Here is an 18,501-nt window from a genome sequence, read left to right as displayed (position 1 = left end):
ACATACTGAAAACATAGGGTTTTCACTATGAGCACTGGGCCCTGGCTAGCAGGATCCCAGTGAAGCAGTGAAAACACCCTGACATATACTCACAAACAGGCCAAAAGTGGGGGTAACAAGGCTAGAAAGAGGCTACTTTCTCACACCATCCTTCTGGGGCCCCGCCCCCGCAGCCCTGCGTCCAAGGGAGGTGCCTGGGCAGGGCTCACCACGCGGCCCAGACCGCCACCCAAACTGCTCGGCGGCCCCGTGCGCAGGCCAAGGCCAGCCATTCCTCACCAGCGGCACGCGGCGCCGCGTGCTGCTCGGTCTCCGCTGGGTGTCCCCCGGGCCGCGGCACCACTCACCGTCTATGGGGGGGGACCTCAGGGCATCCCCCCACCAGGCCGCGCGTTGATGTTCTGGGCCAGGGTGGCGGAGCTCGGACAGACAAGTCCTCTCACGCCGCCATCTTGGCCACGCCCTGTTTGGGAACTTTTAAAGGTTATTACCAACCCTCCTTCACAAGAGCAAGTGGACCTCTGACAGGGTGCCCAAAGTGGAGTTCAAAGGGGCTGAAGCCCACTCCTTTTTGGGGTACCTCCCTGTAAGCAAAAAGGAGGCAAGGTAACAGGACATCCCAACTCCTTCTGAGCTTTTCAGGGAGTCCCATTATCATACCTTCGAGAGTTTTATTAAACCTCTCAACCAGACCATTTGTTTGTGGATGATAAGGAGTAGTGAACTTGTACGTTACACCACACTCCTTCCACGTTGCTTTTAGGTATGCAGACATGAAGTTGCTACCTCTGTCTGACACCACTTACTTAGGGAAACCCAACCTGGAAAAGATTCCCAGGAGTGCCTTTGCCACTGCAGGAGCTGTAGTGGTCCTTAAGGGGATGGCTTCAGGATATCTTGTGGCATGGTCCACTACCACCAAGATAAATCTATTGCCTGAAGCTGTTGGAGGGTCAAAAGGGCCAACTATGTCAACCCCTACCCTTTCAAAGGGCACCCCAACCACTGGAAGTTGAATTAGGGGGGCCTTTGGAGTGCCGCCAGTCTTGCCACTGGCTTGGCAGGTCACACAAGATTTACAAAAGTCTTTTGTGTCCTCTGACATATGAGGCCAGTGAAACAAGGGGACAAGTCTTTCCCAAGTTTTCGTCTGGCCCAAATGCCCAGCCAAAGGAATGTCATGTGTAAGGGTGAGAAGAAACTCTCTGTACTGCAAGGGAATGACCATTCACCTGGCTGCTCCAGGTTTAGGGTCCATTGACTCTGTGTGCAAGAGGTTGTCTTCCCAGTACACCCTATGGCTATTACTGACATCCCCATTCTGCTGTTTGACAGCTTGCTGTCTCAAACCCTCTTATGTGGGACAGGTTTGATGTGCCACACTCAGCTCTTCCCAGGCAAGCCCCCCTGCACCCAAAAGCTCAGCAGTGTCTGCTGCCAGCTCCTTTGGTGTAGGTTCTGCACAGGGAGAGGATTCATCTTCCTCAAAAGGGGAATCATTTGTAGAGGGAGGGATAGTGGGTTGGGATTTACCCTATCTACCCCTGGTTTTTGGGAGCACTTGTCCATTTTTCCAAGATCCAAGTTTCCCTGTCCTTTTTGCTTCTTGGCCTGAGCCCTTGTCAAAGCAAAAATATGCCCAGGAATGCCCAGCATTGCTGCATGAGCCTCCAACTCTACTTCTGCCCAAGCTGATGTTTCCAAATCATCGCCCAGTAATCAATCTACAGGTAATTCAGTGGCTACCACAACTTTCTTTGGACCAGTAACCCCCCCTCAGTTGAGATTCACAACAGCCATGGGGTGGCTAAGAGTGTTGTTATGAGCATCAGTCACTTGGTACTGCTGACCAAGTAGGTGTTGATCAGGGTGGACCAGTTTCTATCACCATAGTTACACTGGCTCCTGTGTCCCTGTAGGCCTCAACCTCAACACCATTGATTAGGGGTAGTTGCTTGTACTTACCCATATTAAGGGGACAAGCAACCAAGGTGGCAAAGTCAATGCCACCATCAGAGACTAAAACAGCCTCTGTGGTCTCCCTAACAAGACCAACCCCAACTACATTGCCAATAGTGAGCCCAGCTACACCCTTGGATTGGCTATTAGTAGTAGACTTCCCACCACCACTGCTATTACTAGGGGCACTAGAGGTTGCAGTTGGGGGTGTGGGATGTTTGGTGTTTTTCTTTAGACAATTGGAATCACTTGCCCAATGGCCTTTGACTTTACACAAATAACACCAAGGCTTTTTCTGATTGTTTGAAGAGGATTTGGACCCACCACCCCCAGAAGATTTTTGTGGGCCTGATGAAGACTCCTTCTGCCAAGGATCGACCGCTGACTGCTCCAGGACGCCTGCAAAAACTGCAACAAAGTAGCAAGAAGACTACCAGCAACATTGTAGCGCCTCATCCTGCCGGCTTTCTCGACTATTTCCTGGTGGTGCATGCTCTGAGGGCTGTCTGCCTTCACCCTGCACTGGAAGCCAAGAAAAAATCTCCAGTGGGTCGACGGAATCTTCCCCCTGCCAAAGCAGGCACCAAACTTCTGCATCACCGGTCCTCTGGGTCCCTTCTCATCTTGACGAGTGTGGTTCCTGGAACACAGGAGCTGGATTCAAGTGTCCCCGACAGTCCAGTGGCCCTTCTGTCCAAAGTTGGTGGAGGTAAGTCCTTGCCTCCCCGCGCCAGACAGTAATCCTGTGTACTGTGTGAACTGCAGCTGCTAGGGCTTCTGTGCACTTTTGCAAGACTTCCTTTGTGCACAGCCTAGCCGGGGTCCCCAGCACTCCGTCCTGCATTGCCCAACTCGCTGAGTTGGACTACGACTTCGTGGGACTCCCTTTTGTCATGCTAAGTCGACCGTCGTGCTCAGATCTGCTGAATGCCTGTTCAGGTGCTTCTGCGGGTGCTGCCTGCTTTTGCGTGGGCTCTCCATGTTGCTGAGCGCCTCCTCTGTCTCCTCCAAGGGGCGACCTCCTGGTCCTTCCTGGGCTTCCAGCACCCAAAACCTTCAACTGTGACTCTTGGAGGTAGCAAGGCTTGTTTGCGGTCTTTCTGTGTGGGAAAAACTCTGCATCCCGCAGCACGCCGTGGGAGATCTTCTGACCAAAGGAGAAGTTCCTGACACCTTCCGTTGTTGCAGAATCTTCGGCTTCTTCCACCCGGAGGCAGCCCTTTTGCACCTTCATCCGGGGTTTAGTGGGCTCCTGCCCCCACTGGACACTTGCGTTACTCTTGGACTTGGCCCCCTTCCTTTACAGTTCCTTGGGTCCAGGAATCCGTCTTCAGTGCTTTGCAGTCAGTTGTTGTCCTTGCAGAATCCCCTATCTCGACTTTACTGTCTTTCTGTGGTAGTAGGGTAACTTTACTCCTACTTTTCAGGGTCTTGGGGTGGGGTATCTTGGACACCCTTAGTGTTTTCTTACACTCCCAGCGACCCTCTACACACTACACTAGGCCTGGGGTCCATTCGTGGTTCGCATTCCACTTTTGGAGTGTATGGTTTGTGCTGCCCCTAGGCCTATTTTTCCCTATTGCATTCTATTGTGGTCTACAGTATTTGCACTACTTGTCTAACTGTTTACTTACCTGATTTGGTTTGTGTGTGTATATTTTGTGTATATTACTTAACTCCAAAGGGAGTATATCCTCTGAGATACTTTTGGCATATTGTCACTAAAATAAAGTACCTTTATTTTTAGTAACTCTTAGTATTGTGTTTTCTTATGATATAGTGCTAAGTGATATAAGTGGTATAGTAGGAGCTTTGCATGTCTCCTAGTTCAGCCTAAGCTGCTCTGCGATAGCTACCTCTATCAGCCTAAGCTGCTAGAACACCTCTGATCTACTAATAAGGGATAACTGGACCTGGCACAAGGTTTAAGTACCATAAGGTACCCCCTATAAGCCAGGCCAGCCTCCTACACAAACTATGAAAACTGGGGTCATGGCTAGCAGGATCCCAGTGAGACAGGCAAAAACAAAGTGACACACAAGTAAAAATGGGGGTAACATGCCTGGCAAGATGGTACTTTCCTACAGTCACTAAAATAAAGTACCTTTATTTTTAGTAACACTGGGTATTGTCTTTCTTGTGTGTAAGTACTGTGTGACTATAGGGATATTGCAAGAGCTTTGCAGGTCTCCTAGTTCAGCCTCGGCTGCTCTGTTATAGCTACCTGTAGACAGCCTAAGCTGCTAGACGTTGCCTACATTTCACTAAGGTGGATCACTGGACCTGGTATAAGGTGTACCTACCTCTGATACCCACTACAAACCAGGCCAGCCTCTCACATTCATGGCTCCGCACTTCTGGCATGGAAAGTTGTGAAAAAAAAGTGATGGCAGGGTGCCGGGGTGATGCCTATATTCGACCCACAACATCATAACCGGCGACCACGATGCCAACGACGGACGCAGAGTCAACTGATGCCAACTAATGGCATGCAAAGGTACTGCTCGAAGAAAAATCTCTGGATCCCGACTGACGCCTGGGCAAAATTCTTTGGTAAGGAGTCTGCAACTAGAATATGTCTCTTCCAGATAATTTGTTACCGAAGGTGAGTAACTTGCTTGTTACGCTTATGAGGAGGTAGTGCTAAGCTTTTGTTGTGCTGATAGAGGCAATAAGAGTCACACACTCAAGAAGGAACTCAAGACCAATTGTTGAAAAATCGATAATCTGTTTATATTTTTCTTTCAACACCAGATTACTTTAACCAAGGTAAGTACTGTTGCAGTTTTGAAGTAAAGTAGCAAAATAATTGAAGGGTCTTTAAAGAAGTAATGTAAACATATGGAGACGATTGTATGTATTACATATGGGCATTCAACAGCGACTTTAAGGACCAGTTTTCAGGAGATATTTCGACGTACTGTCCAAGGCAGCACCCACAGGTCACCTTGAAGGGCTCTGGGTCTTCCAGGTGCAGAGGTGCTTTACGTTGTCTGGTGCCTTGTTGGTTTCAATGGGACGTGGTCCTGGGGAAAAGAAGATGCAGGTTAAGACTGGGGGGCCAATCCCATTGAACAAACAGGAGTGTCTGAAGTCTTGCGATGCTCAGGGAAAAGGGGACACTGTTGGTCCTCTTTTCCTTGGTTAGGGTGGTCAAGTGCAGAGGTGTCATGGATCGTCGGGTGACAGTCACAGGAGGTCATCGCTGTAGAGTGGAGGACTGCATAAAGAGGCTGCAGGCGTGGACTGGGTATCCATTCCGACTGAACCAACCAATGGCCTCAGGTCTCATGAGGCTCGTGGAAATAATGACACCTTTGGTCCTCTCTTCCTCAGTCTGGGGTGGCCGGGTGCAGAGGTGTTCCAGACGGTCGAGTTTCCATCATTGGAGGCTGTTGCGGTAGAGGGTGCCTGCAGAAAGATGCTGCAGGTGGCATCAGGGAGTCCACAGCTGAGACACTCAAGGTGGGCTTGTGTCCTGGGGGGCCGGGGACCCATGCTGGCACTGTTGGCCCACTTTCACTCAGGCTTGGGGGCACGGGTGCAGTGGTGCTGTCCGGTGTCAGATTTTAGGCAGTCCAGAGTCCTAAGAGTTCTTTTTTGGGTGCCTGCTGGAAAGTAGCTCCTCTACGCCATGGGAGATTCTGGTGCTTTTAGAAGTGCAGGCAGTCCACCCAGCTTCTGGGGGCAGAACAGCTGGAGATCGAGGTGACTTTGGCAGAATGGCCCTAGACTGCAGGCAGGTTTGCAGGGTTGGGGCCAGTCATTAGCTGCTCCTCTGTTCTTTTTTTTTGCGTCTCTTCGTTGTCCTTCTTCTGGGGTCCAGTGAATCTGACTTCTGTTGTCAAGGAACTGCCTAAATAGTGACATTAAGGGTGTTTAGGGGTGTGAAGGGTGGTAGCTAATGTGCTACTTACCGTTAGGGTGCCTTCATACACTATATGACTGCTTCATGTGGGGCGTAGGCATATCCCTATCTAAGAAGGCCTAGTTCCAACCGAAAACAAGATGGTGAAACTTTTTTGAGTGGCTACCTCGGGTAGCCCACCTTAGGGGGGAGGCTAGCCCAGAGATGGTACACACCTACTGACTAGCTAATTTTCCTACCTGCATTGGTCCAAAATGGGCCTCAGGGCAGGGGGTGGTTACACCCAGGTCTGGGAAAGCGAGGGGGTTTGCATACTAAAGTTGGCAAGGTCTTTGAAGACCCCGGCCTTGGTATGCAGATCTGCTAGCCATCCTGCTGGCGTGGGTGGTAACAGCCTCTCAGGAGCAGGCTTTGTTTCTGACCTCCACAAGTGTAGGATGTCACCTCCAGGGGGTCAGAAAGTTGCTTGGTGGTGGCAGGCTGGTTTTAAGCCTTTCAGCCAACACACTGAGTCACTAGTGGGTTTCAGAGGGCACCTCTAAGTTGCTCTCTGGGTGCCAGTCGTAATAAAACTGACTTATTAAGATGAGGTGTTTGATGCCAAACACAATGGGGTGCACTGAAGCCATCATGTGGCTGGGTCACTTGTGTTGACAAGTTTCCAGCACATACCTTAAGATGGTTCCCAGTTCACTTGCAGTGCTGAGCAATGGAGCTGGGCAGCACAGGCGCATATCTGCTCATGGAGATATGTCCACACATCACATGTATCGCACTCTGCCTTACAGTTCCCAGGCCAGTTGTAAGGGTGACTTAAATATATTCAGATGTAGTGATAGTGACATGGCACCCAGTGGGTATGCTATGATGGGTTTTCGCCTGGCTTGATTCAGGCATGCAGACTGCAATGGCAGCTGTGTGCACCTCGTTTTCAGGGGGGGGGTCCCTGAGGGTGGCACAATATGTGCTGCAGCCCCTAGGTACCCTCTCCTCTCCCCATGGACTAGGTACCACTTACTAGGAACTTACATATGTAGAGAAGTGTACCAATTGTGCACATTGTTACCTGTTTTTAGAGAAAGAGCACTGGGGACCTGTTTAGCAGGGACCCAGTGCAACTCAGTTAAAAAACCTCAATACCAGTGGGCAAAAAGTGGCCATGTAAAAAAGGGCAATTTCCTACAGCTACCATCTGGGAGACGTTGAAATCAGAGGCATGTGGCCTCCAGCTGAACCCTGACTCCACATGAACTTGTTGGAGCTCTGTGCAATCCTTTCATGCCTCTATCAAGGGAAATATGGTGCAGGTGTTCACAGACAACACCACCTCCATGTGATACTGTAACAAGCAGGTCGGGTGAAGTCATGGACCCTTTGTCAAGAGGCTCTGCGCCTCTGGACATGGCTGAAATAGCAGGGCACATCCCTGGTGGGTCAATATCCGACATGCTCTCTGAATACAAGAGCAGACTAACTCAGCTGAACATGCCTAGCAGATTACAAATGGCGTCTTCATCTGGAGGTAGTGCAAGGTCCTTTTCAGCAATGAGAAGAGCCTTGGTTAGATCTGCTTACCTCTGCAGAGAATGTGCAATGTCAGCAGTTTTGCACATTGGAGTTTCTAAGGCAGCAATCTCTCTGCAAAGCTTTACATCTCAAGTGGAACTCAGGCCTCCTATCCGCGTTTCTGCTCATACAACTTCTTCCCAGAGTTCTCAAGAAGATCAGAAGCAACCGTGCCCAAGTAATCATTGTGGCTCCAGATTTGGCACACAGAGTCTGGTATCCAAAGCTGCTGAGCAAGTCCATCTGTCCTCCGATCAGACTGCCTCTTCTGGAGGAACTTCTATTGTAGCAGCAGAGGAAAGTTCTGCATCCTAACCTGTCTTCTCTCCGTCTATTTGCATGGAGATTGAGCAGCGATAGTTGACGGCTTTTGACCTTCCTACCAAAGTCTGTAATATAATCTTGGAAGCCATGCGTCCATCCACCAAAACGGTATATGCCGACCATTGGAAAAAAATTGTGGCATGCTGCACAGACAAGTTTGTAGACCCACTCTCTGAGGTCCTGTTGTTTAACCTTTCCTTGGCCCAGCAGGGTTCTGCTATTGGAACTCTTAAAGGTTATTCGTCTGCTATTTTTGCTTTTTTAAGGTTGCCTGATCAACCTTATTTATTTAAGTGCCCTATTGTACATAGGTTCCTCAAAGTCTTACATATCTTTTTCCTCCTTCCCCATTCATTGTGCCCCAATGGGATCTGAATTTGGTTTTGACTTTTTTGATGTGTGCTCCTTTCGAGCCTCTCCAATTGTCCTATCAGGCTTCTCACTTTGAAAACAGCCTTCCTAGCTATCCAGCTTCACACTAGGGCCTCTTTTCTGCCAAAAATGATCATGCCCTTTCATGTGGGCCAATCTACCACCTTGCCTAATTTTACACCCCGCCCGACATCCATCTAAGGAAGAGAAGAGACTCCACTATTTGGACCCAAAAAGAGGATTGGCATTTTAAGTTAATCGTAGAAAGGAGTTCCTGGTAGATGATCAACTCTTTTTTGGTTATGTGGGTGCAAAGATAGGTCGGGAAGTGCAGAAGCGGACCATCCCTAGATGGGCTGTACTCTGCATTAAGATCTGCTAGCACTCCCCAAAAAGCAACCACCTGAATGTTTGCGTGGTACTAGAGCTACAGCCGCGACCACTGCGTTAGCATGTGAAGATCCAGTCCATGACATGTATAAAGCAGCAACATGCGTCTCTCTGCACTGTAGGAAAGTACCATCTTGCCTGGCATGTTACCCCCATTTTCACTGTATGTATGTTTGTTTAAGCCCTTGTGTCACTGGGATCCTGCTTGGCAGGACCCCAGTGCTCATAGTATGTGCCCTGTATGTGTTCCCTGTGTGGTGCCTAACTGTATCACTGAGGCTCTGCTAACCAGAACCTCAGTGGTTATGCTCTCTCTGCTTTCTAAATTTGTCACTGCAGGCTAGTGACTACATTTACCAATTCTCATTGGCACACTGGTACACCCATATAATTCGCTTGTATATGGTACTTTGGTACCCAGGGTATTGGGGTTCCAGGAGATCCCTATGGGCTGCAGCATTTCTTTTGCCACCCATAGGAGCTCAGGCAATTCTTACACAGGCCTGGAACTGCAGCCTGAGTGAAATAACGTCCACGTTATTTCACAGCCATTTTTCACTGCACATAAGTAACTTATAAGTCACCTATATGTCTAACCCTCACTTGGTGAAGGTTGGGTGCCAAGTTACTTAGTGTGTGGGCACCCTGGCACTAGCCAAGGTGTCCCCACATCATTCAGGGCAATTTCCCCGGACTTTGTGAGTGCGGGGACACCATTACACGCGTGCACTATACATAGGTCACTACCTATATATAGCGTCACAATGGTAACTCCGAACATGGCCATGTAACATGTCTAAGATCATGGAATTGTCACCCCAACACCATTCTGGTATTGGGGGGACAATTCCATGATCCCCCTGGTCTCTAGCACAGAACCCAGGTACTGCCAAACTGCCTTTCCGGGGTTTCCACTGCAGCTGCTACTGCTGCAAACCCCTCAGACAGGATTCTGCCCTCCTGGGGTCTGGGCAGCCCGGCCCAGGAAGGCAGAACAAAGGATTTCCTCGGAGAGAAAATAGGAAATAGGTGTGAACGGCTGGGGAGGAGTAGCCTCCCCCAGCCTCTGGAAATGCTTTGATGGGCACAGATGGTGCCCATCTCTGCATAAGCCAGTCTACACCGGTTCAGGGATCCCCCAGCCCTGCTCTGGTGCGAAATTGTACAAAGGAAAGGGGAGTGACCACTCCCCTGACCAGTACCTCCCAGGGGAGGTGCCCAGAGCTCCTCCAGTGTGTCCCAGACCTCTGCCATCTTGGATTCAGAGGTGTTGGGGGCACACTGGACTGCTCTGAGTGGCCAGTGCCAGCAGGTGACGTCAGAGACCCCCTCTCTTGGTAGCCAATCCTCCTTTCTTGGTAGCCAAACCTCCTTTTCTGGCTATTTAGGGTCTCTCCTCTGGGGTATTCTGCAGATAACGAATGCAACAGCTCACCAGAGTTCCTCTGCACTTCCCTCTTCGACTTCTGCCAAGGATCGACCGCTGACTGCTCCACGACGCCTGCAAAACTGCAACAAAGTAGCAAGACGACTACCAGCAATATTGTAGCGCCTAATCCTGCCGGCTTTCTCAACTGCTTCCTGGTGGTGCATGCTCTGAGGGCTGTCTGCCTTCACCCTGCACTGGAAATCCCGAAGAAATCTCCTGTGGGTTGACGGAGTCTTCCCCCTGCTAACGCAGGCACCAAACTTCTGCATCAACAGTCCTCTGGGTCCCCTCTCATCTCGATGAGCGTGGTCCCTGGAACACAGGAGCTATATCCAAGTGACCCCTACAGTCCAGTGATCCTTCAGTCCAAGTTTGGTGGAGGTAAGTCCTTGCCTCCCCACGCTAGACTGCAAACCTGTGTACTGCGTGATTTGCAGCTGCTCCGGCTTCTGTGCACTTCTCCAAGGATTCCTTTGTGCACAGCCTAGCCTGGGTCCCCAGCACTCCGTTCTGCAGTGCTCAACCCTCTGAGTTGGATTCCGACGTCGTGGGACCCTCCTTTGTGACTCCGGTTCACAAATCTTCTAAGGGTCTGCTCCGGTACTTCTGCGGGTACTGCCTGGTTCTGTGGGGGCCCTCTGAGTTGCTGAGCGCCCCCTCTGTCTCCTCCTCCAAGCGGCGACATCCTGGTCCTTCCTGGTCCCCAGCAGCACCCAAAAACCTCTACTGCGACCCTTGCAGCTAGCAAGGCTTGTTTGCAATATTTCTGCTTGGAAACACTTCTGCAACATCCAGCACGCCGTGGGACATTTTCCATCCAAAGGAGAAGTTCCTAGCCCTTTTTGTTGTTGCAGAATCCATGGCTTCTTCCACCCGGAAGGCAGCCTCTTGGCACCTTCATCCGTGGTTTCCTGCCTCCCCCTGGACACTATCGCGACTCCTAGACTTGGTCCCCTTGCCTTGCAGGTCCTCAGGTCCAGGAATCCGTCTTCAGTGCTTTGCTGGTGTTTGTGGTTCTTACAGAATCCCCCTATCACGACTATTGTGTCCTATTGGGGTAGTAGGGGTACTTTACTCCTACTTTTCAGGGTCTTGGGGTGGGGTATCTTGGACACCCTGACTGTTTTCTTACAGACCCAGCGACCCTCTACAAGCTCCCATAGGTCTGGGGTCCATTCGTGATTCGCATTCCACGTTTGGAGTATATGGTTTGTGTTGCCCCTAGACCAATGTTCACCTATTGCATCCTATTGTAATTCTACACTGTTTGCATTACTTTTCTTACTATTACTTACCTGTTTTGGGTTTGTGTACATATAACTTGTGTATATTACTTACCTTCTGACTGAGGGTACTCACTGAGATACTTGTGGCATATTGTCATAAAAATAAAGTACCTTTATTTTTAGTAACTCTGAGTATTGTGTTTTCTTATGATATTGTGCTATATGATATAAGTGGTATAGTAGGAGCTTTGCATGTCTCCTAGTTCAGCCTAAGCTGCTTTGCCTTAGCTACCTTCTATCAGCCTAAGCTGCTAGAAACACCTCTATGCTACTAATAAGGGATAACTGGACCTGGCACAGGGTGTAAGTACCACAAGGTACCCACTATAAGCCAGGCCAGCCTCCTACATGCACACATTTAGCAAACACTACTGCGTGGACCATCAGGACTTTATAATATGATCTTGATTCACAGACCCACCTCCTGGTATGGTATTGCTTGGATATCTATTCAGAAGTAAGGAATCTGCAACTAGAAGTCTCTATCAGATGAACAATTTACTTACCTTCGGTAATGCCTTGTCTGAGAAAGACAATATCTAGTTGCAGATTTCTTACCGACCCTCCCATCATCTCCGCTCTGCAAACCAATTTCTAGGGGCATGGACTCTCCTTTTAGGGCCTTAGTTCTGACTCACCAGTAGTCTGTGTTCTTCATGGCACTGTGCTTCTGGCTTCGAAAGCTGTGAAAAGAAACTACAGTCAGCGCATCAGGGTGGTGCCTATATAGGAACCACGATGTCATAACCACCACAGACGGCGACGACGACTGACACAGAGCCAATAGACACCACCTAACGACGCGCAGGGGGTACTGCTCAGAAAAAATCTCTAGATTGTAGGAAAGTAGCCTCTTTCTAGCATGGTTACCCCCACTTTTGGCCTGTTTGTGAGTGTGTGTCAGTGTGTTTTTACTGTGTCACTAGGATCCTGCTAGCCAGGACCCCAGTGCTCATAGTTTGTGGCCTAATGTGTATGCCTGTGTAGTGCCTAACTGTGTCACTGAGGCTCTGCTAATCAGAACCTCAGTGCTTATGCTCTCTCTGCTTTTAAATTTGTCTCTGTAGGCCAGTGACTACATGTTGGAAAGTACCATCTTGCCTGGCATGTTACCCTCATTTTTACTTGTGTGTCAGTTTGTTTTTGCCTGTCTCACTGGGATTCTGCTAGCCAGGATCCCAGTGCTCATAGTCTGTGGCCTGAATGTGTTTCCTGTGTGGTGCCTAACTGTGTCACTGAGGCTCTGCTAACCAGATCCTCAGTGCTTATGCTCTCTCTGTCTTTAAAATTGTCACTGCAGGCTAGTGACCATTTTTACCAATTCTGATTGGCACACTGGAACACCCTTATAATTCCCTAGTATATGGCACCTAGGTACCCAGGGTATTGGGGTTCCAGGAGATCCTTATCGACTGCAGCATTTCTTTTGCCACCCACAGGGAGCTCAGACAATTCTTACACAAATCTGCCACTGCAGCCTGAGTGACATAACGTCCATGTTATTTCACAGCCATTTTCACTGCGCTTAAGTAACTTATAAGTTACCTATATGTCTAACCTTCACTTGCTGAAGGTTAGGTGCAAAGTTACTAAGTGTGAGGGTACCCTTGCACTAGCAAGGGTGCCCCCACATAGTTCAGGGCCATTTAACTGGACTTTATGAGTGCGAGGACACCATTACACGTGTGCGCTACGTAAAGGTCAATACCTATATGTAGCTTCACAATGGTGCCTCCGAATATGGCCATGTAAATGTCCCCCATTCCAAATCTGGTATTGGGGGGCCAATTCCATGCATCCTGGGGTCTCCAGCATGGACCCCCAGTACTGCCAAACCAGATCTCTGGGGCTTGCACTGCAGCTACAGCTGCTGCCACCTCACAGACAGGGTTCTGCCCTCCTGGGGTCTGGGCAGCCCAGTCCCAGGAAGGCAGAACACAGCATTTCCTCTGAGAGCAGGGTGTTACACCCTCTCCCTTTGGAAATAGGTGTTACAGGCTGGGGAGGGGTAGCTTCCCACAGCCTCTGGAAATGCTTTGAAGGGCACAGATGGTGCCCTCCTTGCATAAACCAGTCTACACCGGTTCCGGGACCCCTTCTCCCCTGCTCTGGCGGGAAACTGGACAATGGAAAAGGGAGTGACCACTCTCCTGTCTATCACCACCCCAGGGGTGGTGCCCCGAGCTTCTCCAGTGTGTCCCAGACTTCAGCCATCTTGCTTTGTAAGGTGTGGGGGCACTCTGGAGGGCTCTCAGTGGCCAGTGCCAGCAGGTGACATCAGAGACCCCTCCTCATAGGTCCATACCGGATAAGGTAGCCAATCCCCTTCTCTGGGATATTTAGGGACTCTCCTGTGGGTTCTCTTCTGATTCTGCTTGCAAGTTTCCTTCAGGAATCCTCTGCAACAACTTCAGACTGTTCTGACCTCGGATCAACCGCAGCCTGCTCCAAGAAACGCTGTAACTGCAACAAAGTGTCTACAAGAGACACTTTTCTTCAGCAACCTCAGCTCCAAGTCAGTAACTGCAACAGTTTCCACAGTGTGCACGCTCTGGGGATTCCCTGTCTTCGTCCTACACCAGAAGGATAGAAGAAATCTCCCGTGAAGTGACGGAGTCAGTCGCCTGCTCCAAGCAGGCACCTTCCAAGGTGACGACTGGTACCCTGGGACTCATCTCACGGCAACGAGCATGCTCCTAAGGACCCAGAGGGTGGACATCTTTGACATAGACTGTCCTGAGGTCCTGCTGACGTAATTTAGAGGAGGTAAGACCTTGCCTTCCGAAGAACGATGGTACCCCTGTGAACTGTGTCTTGTTTGCCTCCTGAGGCCTCTGTACACTCTTTGCAAAATTCCTTCATGCACAGCCTGGCCTAGGTCCCCAGCACTCGATCCTGTGATGCTCAACTTGCTGAGTTGTTCTCCGGCGGTGTGGGACCGTCTTTTCTTGTGCTGCATCAACCACATTTTGCACCTCCTCTGAACCCGGATCCTATGCTTATGGGGGTGCTGGCTGGCATCCTGAGGGCTCTCTAAAGTGCTGAGAGTCCCCTCTTCCTCCTCACACAGAGCTGAGGCCCCCAGGTCCCTCCTGGGTCCATCCAGCGCCATTTTGATGAAAAATTCACTTTTGTCGTAACCAAGGCTTGTTGGCGCCTTCCAACACGAAATCTCATCTGCAACGATCTTCACGACTTGGGACATCTTTTGCATCACACGGGAACCCGCTGGCATCTTCCTAGGGTGCATTTCTGCAGTCTTCTAGTAATCGGGGACTCTTCTTTTGCACCCTCTTCTGGGTTGGCAGGGGCTCCTGTCCTTCCCGGAACTTCTTTCGACTTCTGGACTTGGCCCCCTTCCTTTGCAGGTCTTCAGGTCCAATAATCCAGCAGTTGTTCTTTTCAGACTTGGTTGGCTGCTGCAAAGTCCCAAAAACAAGGTGTAGTGTGTCCTAAGGAAACTTGCAGAACTTTACTCCTGCTTTTCTGGGCTCTGGGGTGGGGTAGTTTACTTACCTTTACTGTATTCTTACTCTCCCAGCAATTCTGTGCATACTACACTTGTCTAGGGGGGAATTTGTGATTCACATTCCACTTTTTTAGTATGTGTTTTGTGTTGCCCCAGACCTATTTTCTCCCATTGCATTCTATAGGATTTCCTACTATTTGCATTGTTCTATGACTATTTACTTGTCTAATTTTGGTGTCTAGTGTATATATTGTGTATAATACTTACCTCCAGAAGTAGTATTGTCTCTAATATATTTTTGGCCTTGTGTCACCCAAATAAATACCTTTATTTTTGGTAACACTGAGTATTGTCTTTACTTGTGTATAAGTACTGTGTAACTATAAGTGGTATTGCATGAGCTTTGCATGTCTCCTAGTTCAGCCTAAGCTACTCTGCTATAGCTACCTCTATCAGCCTAAGCAGCTAGAACACTACTACATTCACTAACAAGGGATAACTGGACCTGGTGTAAGGTTTAAGTACCCAAGGTACCCAATACAAACTACGCCAGCCTCCTCCAAGGATCCAGACTGAAGCTCAGGGAAAATTCAAAGGTAAGGAATCTGCAACTAGATATTGTCTCTACCAGATAAGGCATTACCAAAGGCAAGTAACTTGTTCTTCTTTTCATGGAGGGCCTTTTTTGTTTCGATATGGGTGGCATGTATTTGAGTACATATATTCAGTTTAGAGTGGGTGTTATTCATATAATTTCCTAAAATATTAATTCTTCTGTGCATCTTATTTGTTTTGCTACATCATATATTGATTCTGTCAAGCATCATAATGGTTTTGAAGTATATTATACTCATTTTGATGTATATTATATTCTTTTTGCTATGTGCTAAGCATTTCAGGAAGTGATATATTTGTACAGTTGTGATTTTGACATCAGTGGATTCTCATACTACTACATTTTGGAAGCTATTATCAATTTATTTGCAACACTATTCTAGGAGATGTTGTCTTTATGATTGACTGATATTTTATTCAAGTGCTACACGAGATGTACTTTATACAAGAATGGTTACTTATATCAATTGTAATGTTCGTTTATTTTGTAGCCTGAAAATATTCTAGTGTCTCTCGTTGAAACCAAGCCAATTGTGAAACTGTCTGACTTTGGTGATGCTGTTCAGCTGAATACCACATACTACATTTACGAGTTGCTGGGGAACCCAGAATTTGCAGCACCAGAAATAATTCTTGGAAATCCTATCTCTCTCACTTCAGACATTTGGAGCATTGGAATAATCACATATGTCCTTCTCAGCGGCGTGTCCCCTTTCCTGGATGAAAGTGTGGAAGAGACATGTCTGAACATTTGCCGCTTAGACTACAGTTTCCCTGAAGAGTACTTTAAAGGAGTCAGCCAGAAGGCCAAAGAATTTGTTTGTTTTTTATTGCAGGAGGCCCCCTCTAAGCGACCTTCTGCTGCACTGTGCCTCCAAGAACAGTGGCTGCAGCCAGGAAACAGCAGCAGTCTTGGCACAATTGATATTTTAAGATTGACATCGTTCATTGAGCGGAGAAAACACCAGAATGATGTTCGACCAATTGGTAACATTAAAAACTTCTTGCAGAGCAAACTTTTGACCAGAGTTTGATCTAGAGAAGTTCTCTCATTCTCCTTCACCTGCCTATTAAATTGGAGATGGAAATCTCTCCTACCAATTGAACTGTTAAAGAAAATTTACAAACAGCCAATCTGCTGGTAGAATGTGTTAATCATAGCGAATTCCATGTCACCCTGTAAATTGCAATTTGTGGGATTGGCTAATCTAAACCTGCTGGAAAACTGGTGGAGATTTATAACACTGAATCCTGTTGAAAAAGGCAAGCCACATCTTTGCTGCTTCACAGTATTTTATTCACACTTCTCAAGTTGACAACGAAAAACTATTTAAAAAAATAAAAAACAGCTTTGCAAAGTTAACAACAACCTTACTGTTTTGACAAATTTGAGGAAATAAATATGACTATGTAAAATAATCTGATATTAAACAGCAATTAAAGCCTTTTCTTGAGAACATTCAGATAAACAATTCCTTCCCTTAAAGGTGACGCTACTATTCCGAATTCTGATTTTTGCTTGCAGTGGAGATGTCGACTTATCTCTCTTGTATTTATCTCATGTACCTTAGCAGTGCACTGAAACTCATGCTTATATAACCACATTCAATGTCAACTTGTACATACCATGACGTGTTTTTCTCTGTATATATAGAGGTTATACTTAGAAGTAGACGGTGTCGCTGTTGGCAATCTATAACCCTCCTTTCCGTTTTTTTTTTTTAACTGAATCATGGTGATAACCATTGAGCTGAAAGGGGTAGCAAGTAGTGGAGCATTCATTTTGAATGGGCGAATGTTGTCCCCCTTGTTGTGGCTAAAGCCTAAGCTGTCCAGTCTGAAGTAAATCCATTCGTATTTATTTGTTTTCATATCTTATCATATGCAGTATAGTAACTAACATTTTATGCAACTATTTATGAAAACATTTTATGTAACTTATATACAAACAGCACGTTATTATTACTGCAAGTTATCTAGTTTTGTTAGCTGAGGCTAGTTAGCTTGTAATTCATATTGCTGTTATCATATAATGAAACTAGTTTACATCTGGGAGGTTAGCTGAAGGCATTTGCTACAACAAGCTATTTTCTGAAATCCTGTTATGGACAGAACGAGATAGATTTTCATTCACCTGACTACTATTGGAATATGCCTTTTCTTGTGATTTTGAATATCGCTTTGAAAGTTATTTACAATAGTCAAAATGTTTACTTCTAAATTGAAGATCGTATTCGAGACTATTTAAGTGTGTGTTCACTTCTATTTAACAGTATGGGTTTATTTCACAAAGAAGTGCCCTTTACAGCAGCCCTGCAACGCAATACCTACCACTGATACTGCTGTGACTCGTGTAACTGATTCTTGTATAGAACTTGGGCCATTTTTGCTAGTAATAATTTTATTAGAACAGAAATATTTAAGGGAACTTTTAAATTCTTCGGATTCGGTTGAATCATAGCATCAAAGACAAATAAAATGTACGCGGGTTTCCAGACGGAGATCGGTATACGTTTCATGTTTGCCATATGTGTTTTATTTATTTTTGTTTTTGTAAAGTTGTACAGAAACTTTTTTTAAAGTCAGATTGGGCATAAAACTGGATTGTGTATTTGTACCAACCTCATAACGTTTGGTTGTTATATTACGTTTTTCTTTCATTATGGTCACATTTTATTTTGCATGTATATTTTTGTACATACATTTACGTGTTTACACAGTATGTGATGTAAATATTTTATTTTGACTTTGGTTATTAAAAATAAATAAAACATTTTACATATTGTGTGCCTGAATTTCGAGTTTTCAGATCTTAAATGGGAATTGGTAAATACATTTAATGGTTACATAGGACAATGCTACTTCTTATGGCTATGCAGACGCTTCACCTTAGAAATCTTTTCAGATTATAAACGGCATCTTGAACTTCCTAGTACTACCTTTAATCCATGGCAAGCAGCGCTTCAGTAGCTTCGGCACTGAGCTTGACAACGTTATCCTAAGAAATGACATAGCACCTCCAATAAAGTCCTTCTCAAACAGGTTACGTTAGTTAGTGTTTTGCTCTTTTTATTTCTCGCAGGATTTTATTTTTTGAAAAAATTAAACTAAGCAGCTTATTTAGCCTTGGGGGATTATAAACTGTAACATCCCCTAGGCCTGTTAGCTTTGTTTGCTGATACCGTACGCTTTGTGTGCCCTTTAAAATCAGTTAAGGGCCCCT

General features: G+C 47.1%; 1 protein-coding gene across 2 annotated transcripts in view; it reads left to right on the top strand.

The window, feature by feature from the left end:
- Window positions 1–18,071, top strand: part of TRIO (trio Rho guanine nucleotide exchange factor) — a 3,522,386-nt gene extending 3,504,315 nt beyond the window's left edge. Inside the window, exon 57 of one of the 2 annotated variants that reach the window (XM_069219639.1) lies at window positions 15,770–18,071. In XM_069219639.1, coding sequence (XP_069075740.1) covers window positions 15,770–16,312 — 543 coding nt within the window. In that variant the 3' untranslated portion in view covers window positions 16,313–18,071. The remainder of the gene's footprint in view (window positions 1–15,769) is intronic. The other variant, XM_069219640.1, reaches the window with a different exon arrangement.
- Window positions 18,072–18,501: the final 430 nt, after the last annotated feature.

Source organism: Pleurodeles waltl, chromosome 2_2 (genome assembly GCF_031143425.1).
Source record: "Pleurodeles waltl isolate 20211129_DDA chromosome 2_2, aPleWal1.hap1.20221129, whole genome shotgun sequence".
NCBI classification, from domain to species: Eukaryota; Metazoa; Chordata; class Amphibia; order Caudata; family Salamandridae; genus Pleurodeles; species Pleurodeles waltl.
The sequence above is the reverse complement of the archived record's forward strand: the minus strand, read 5'-3'. Positions and strand labels throughout refer to the sequence as shown.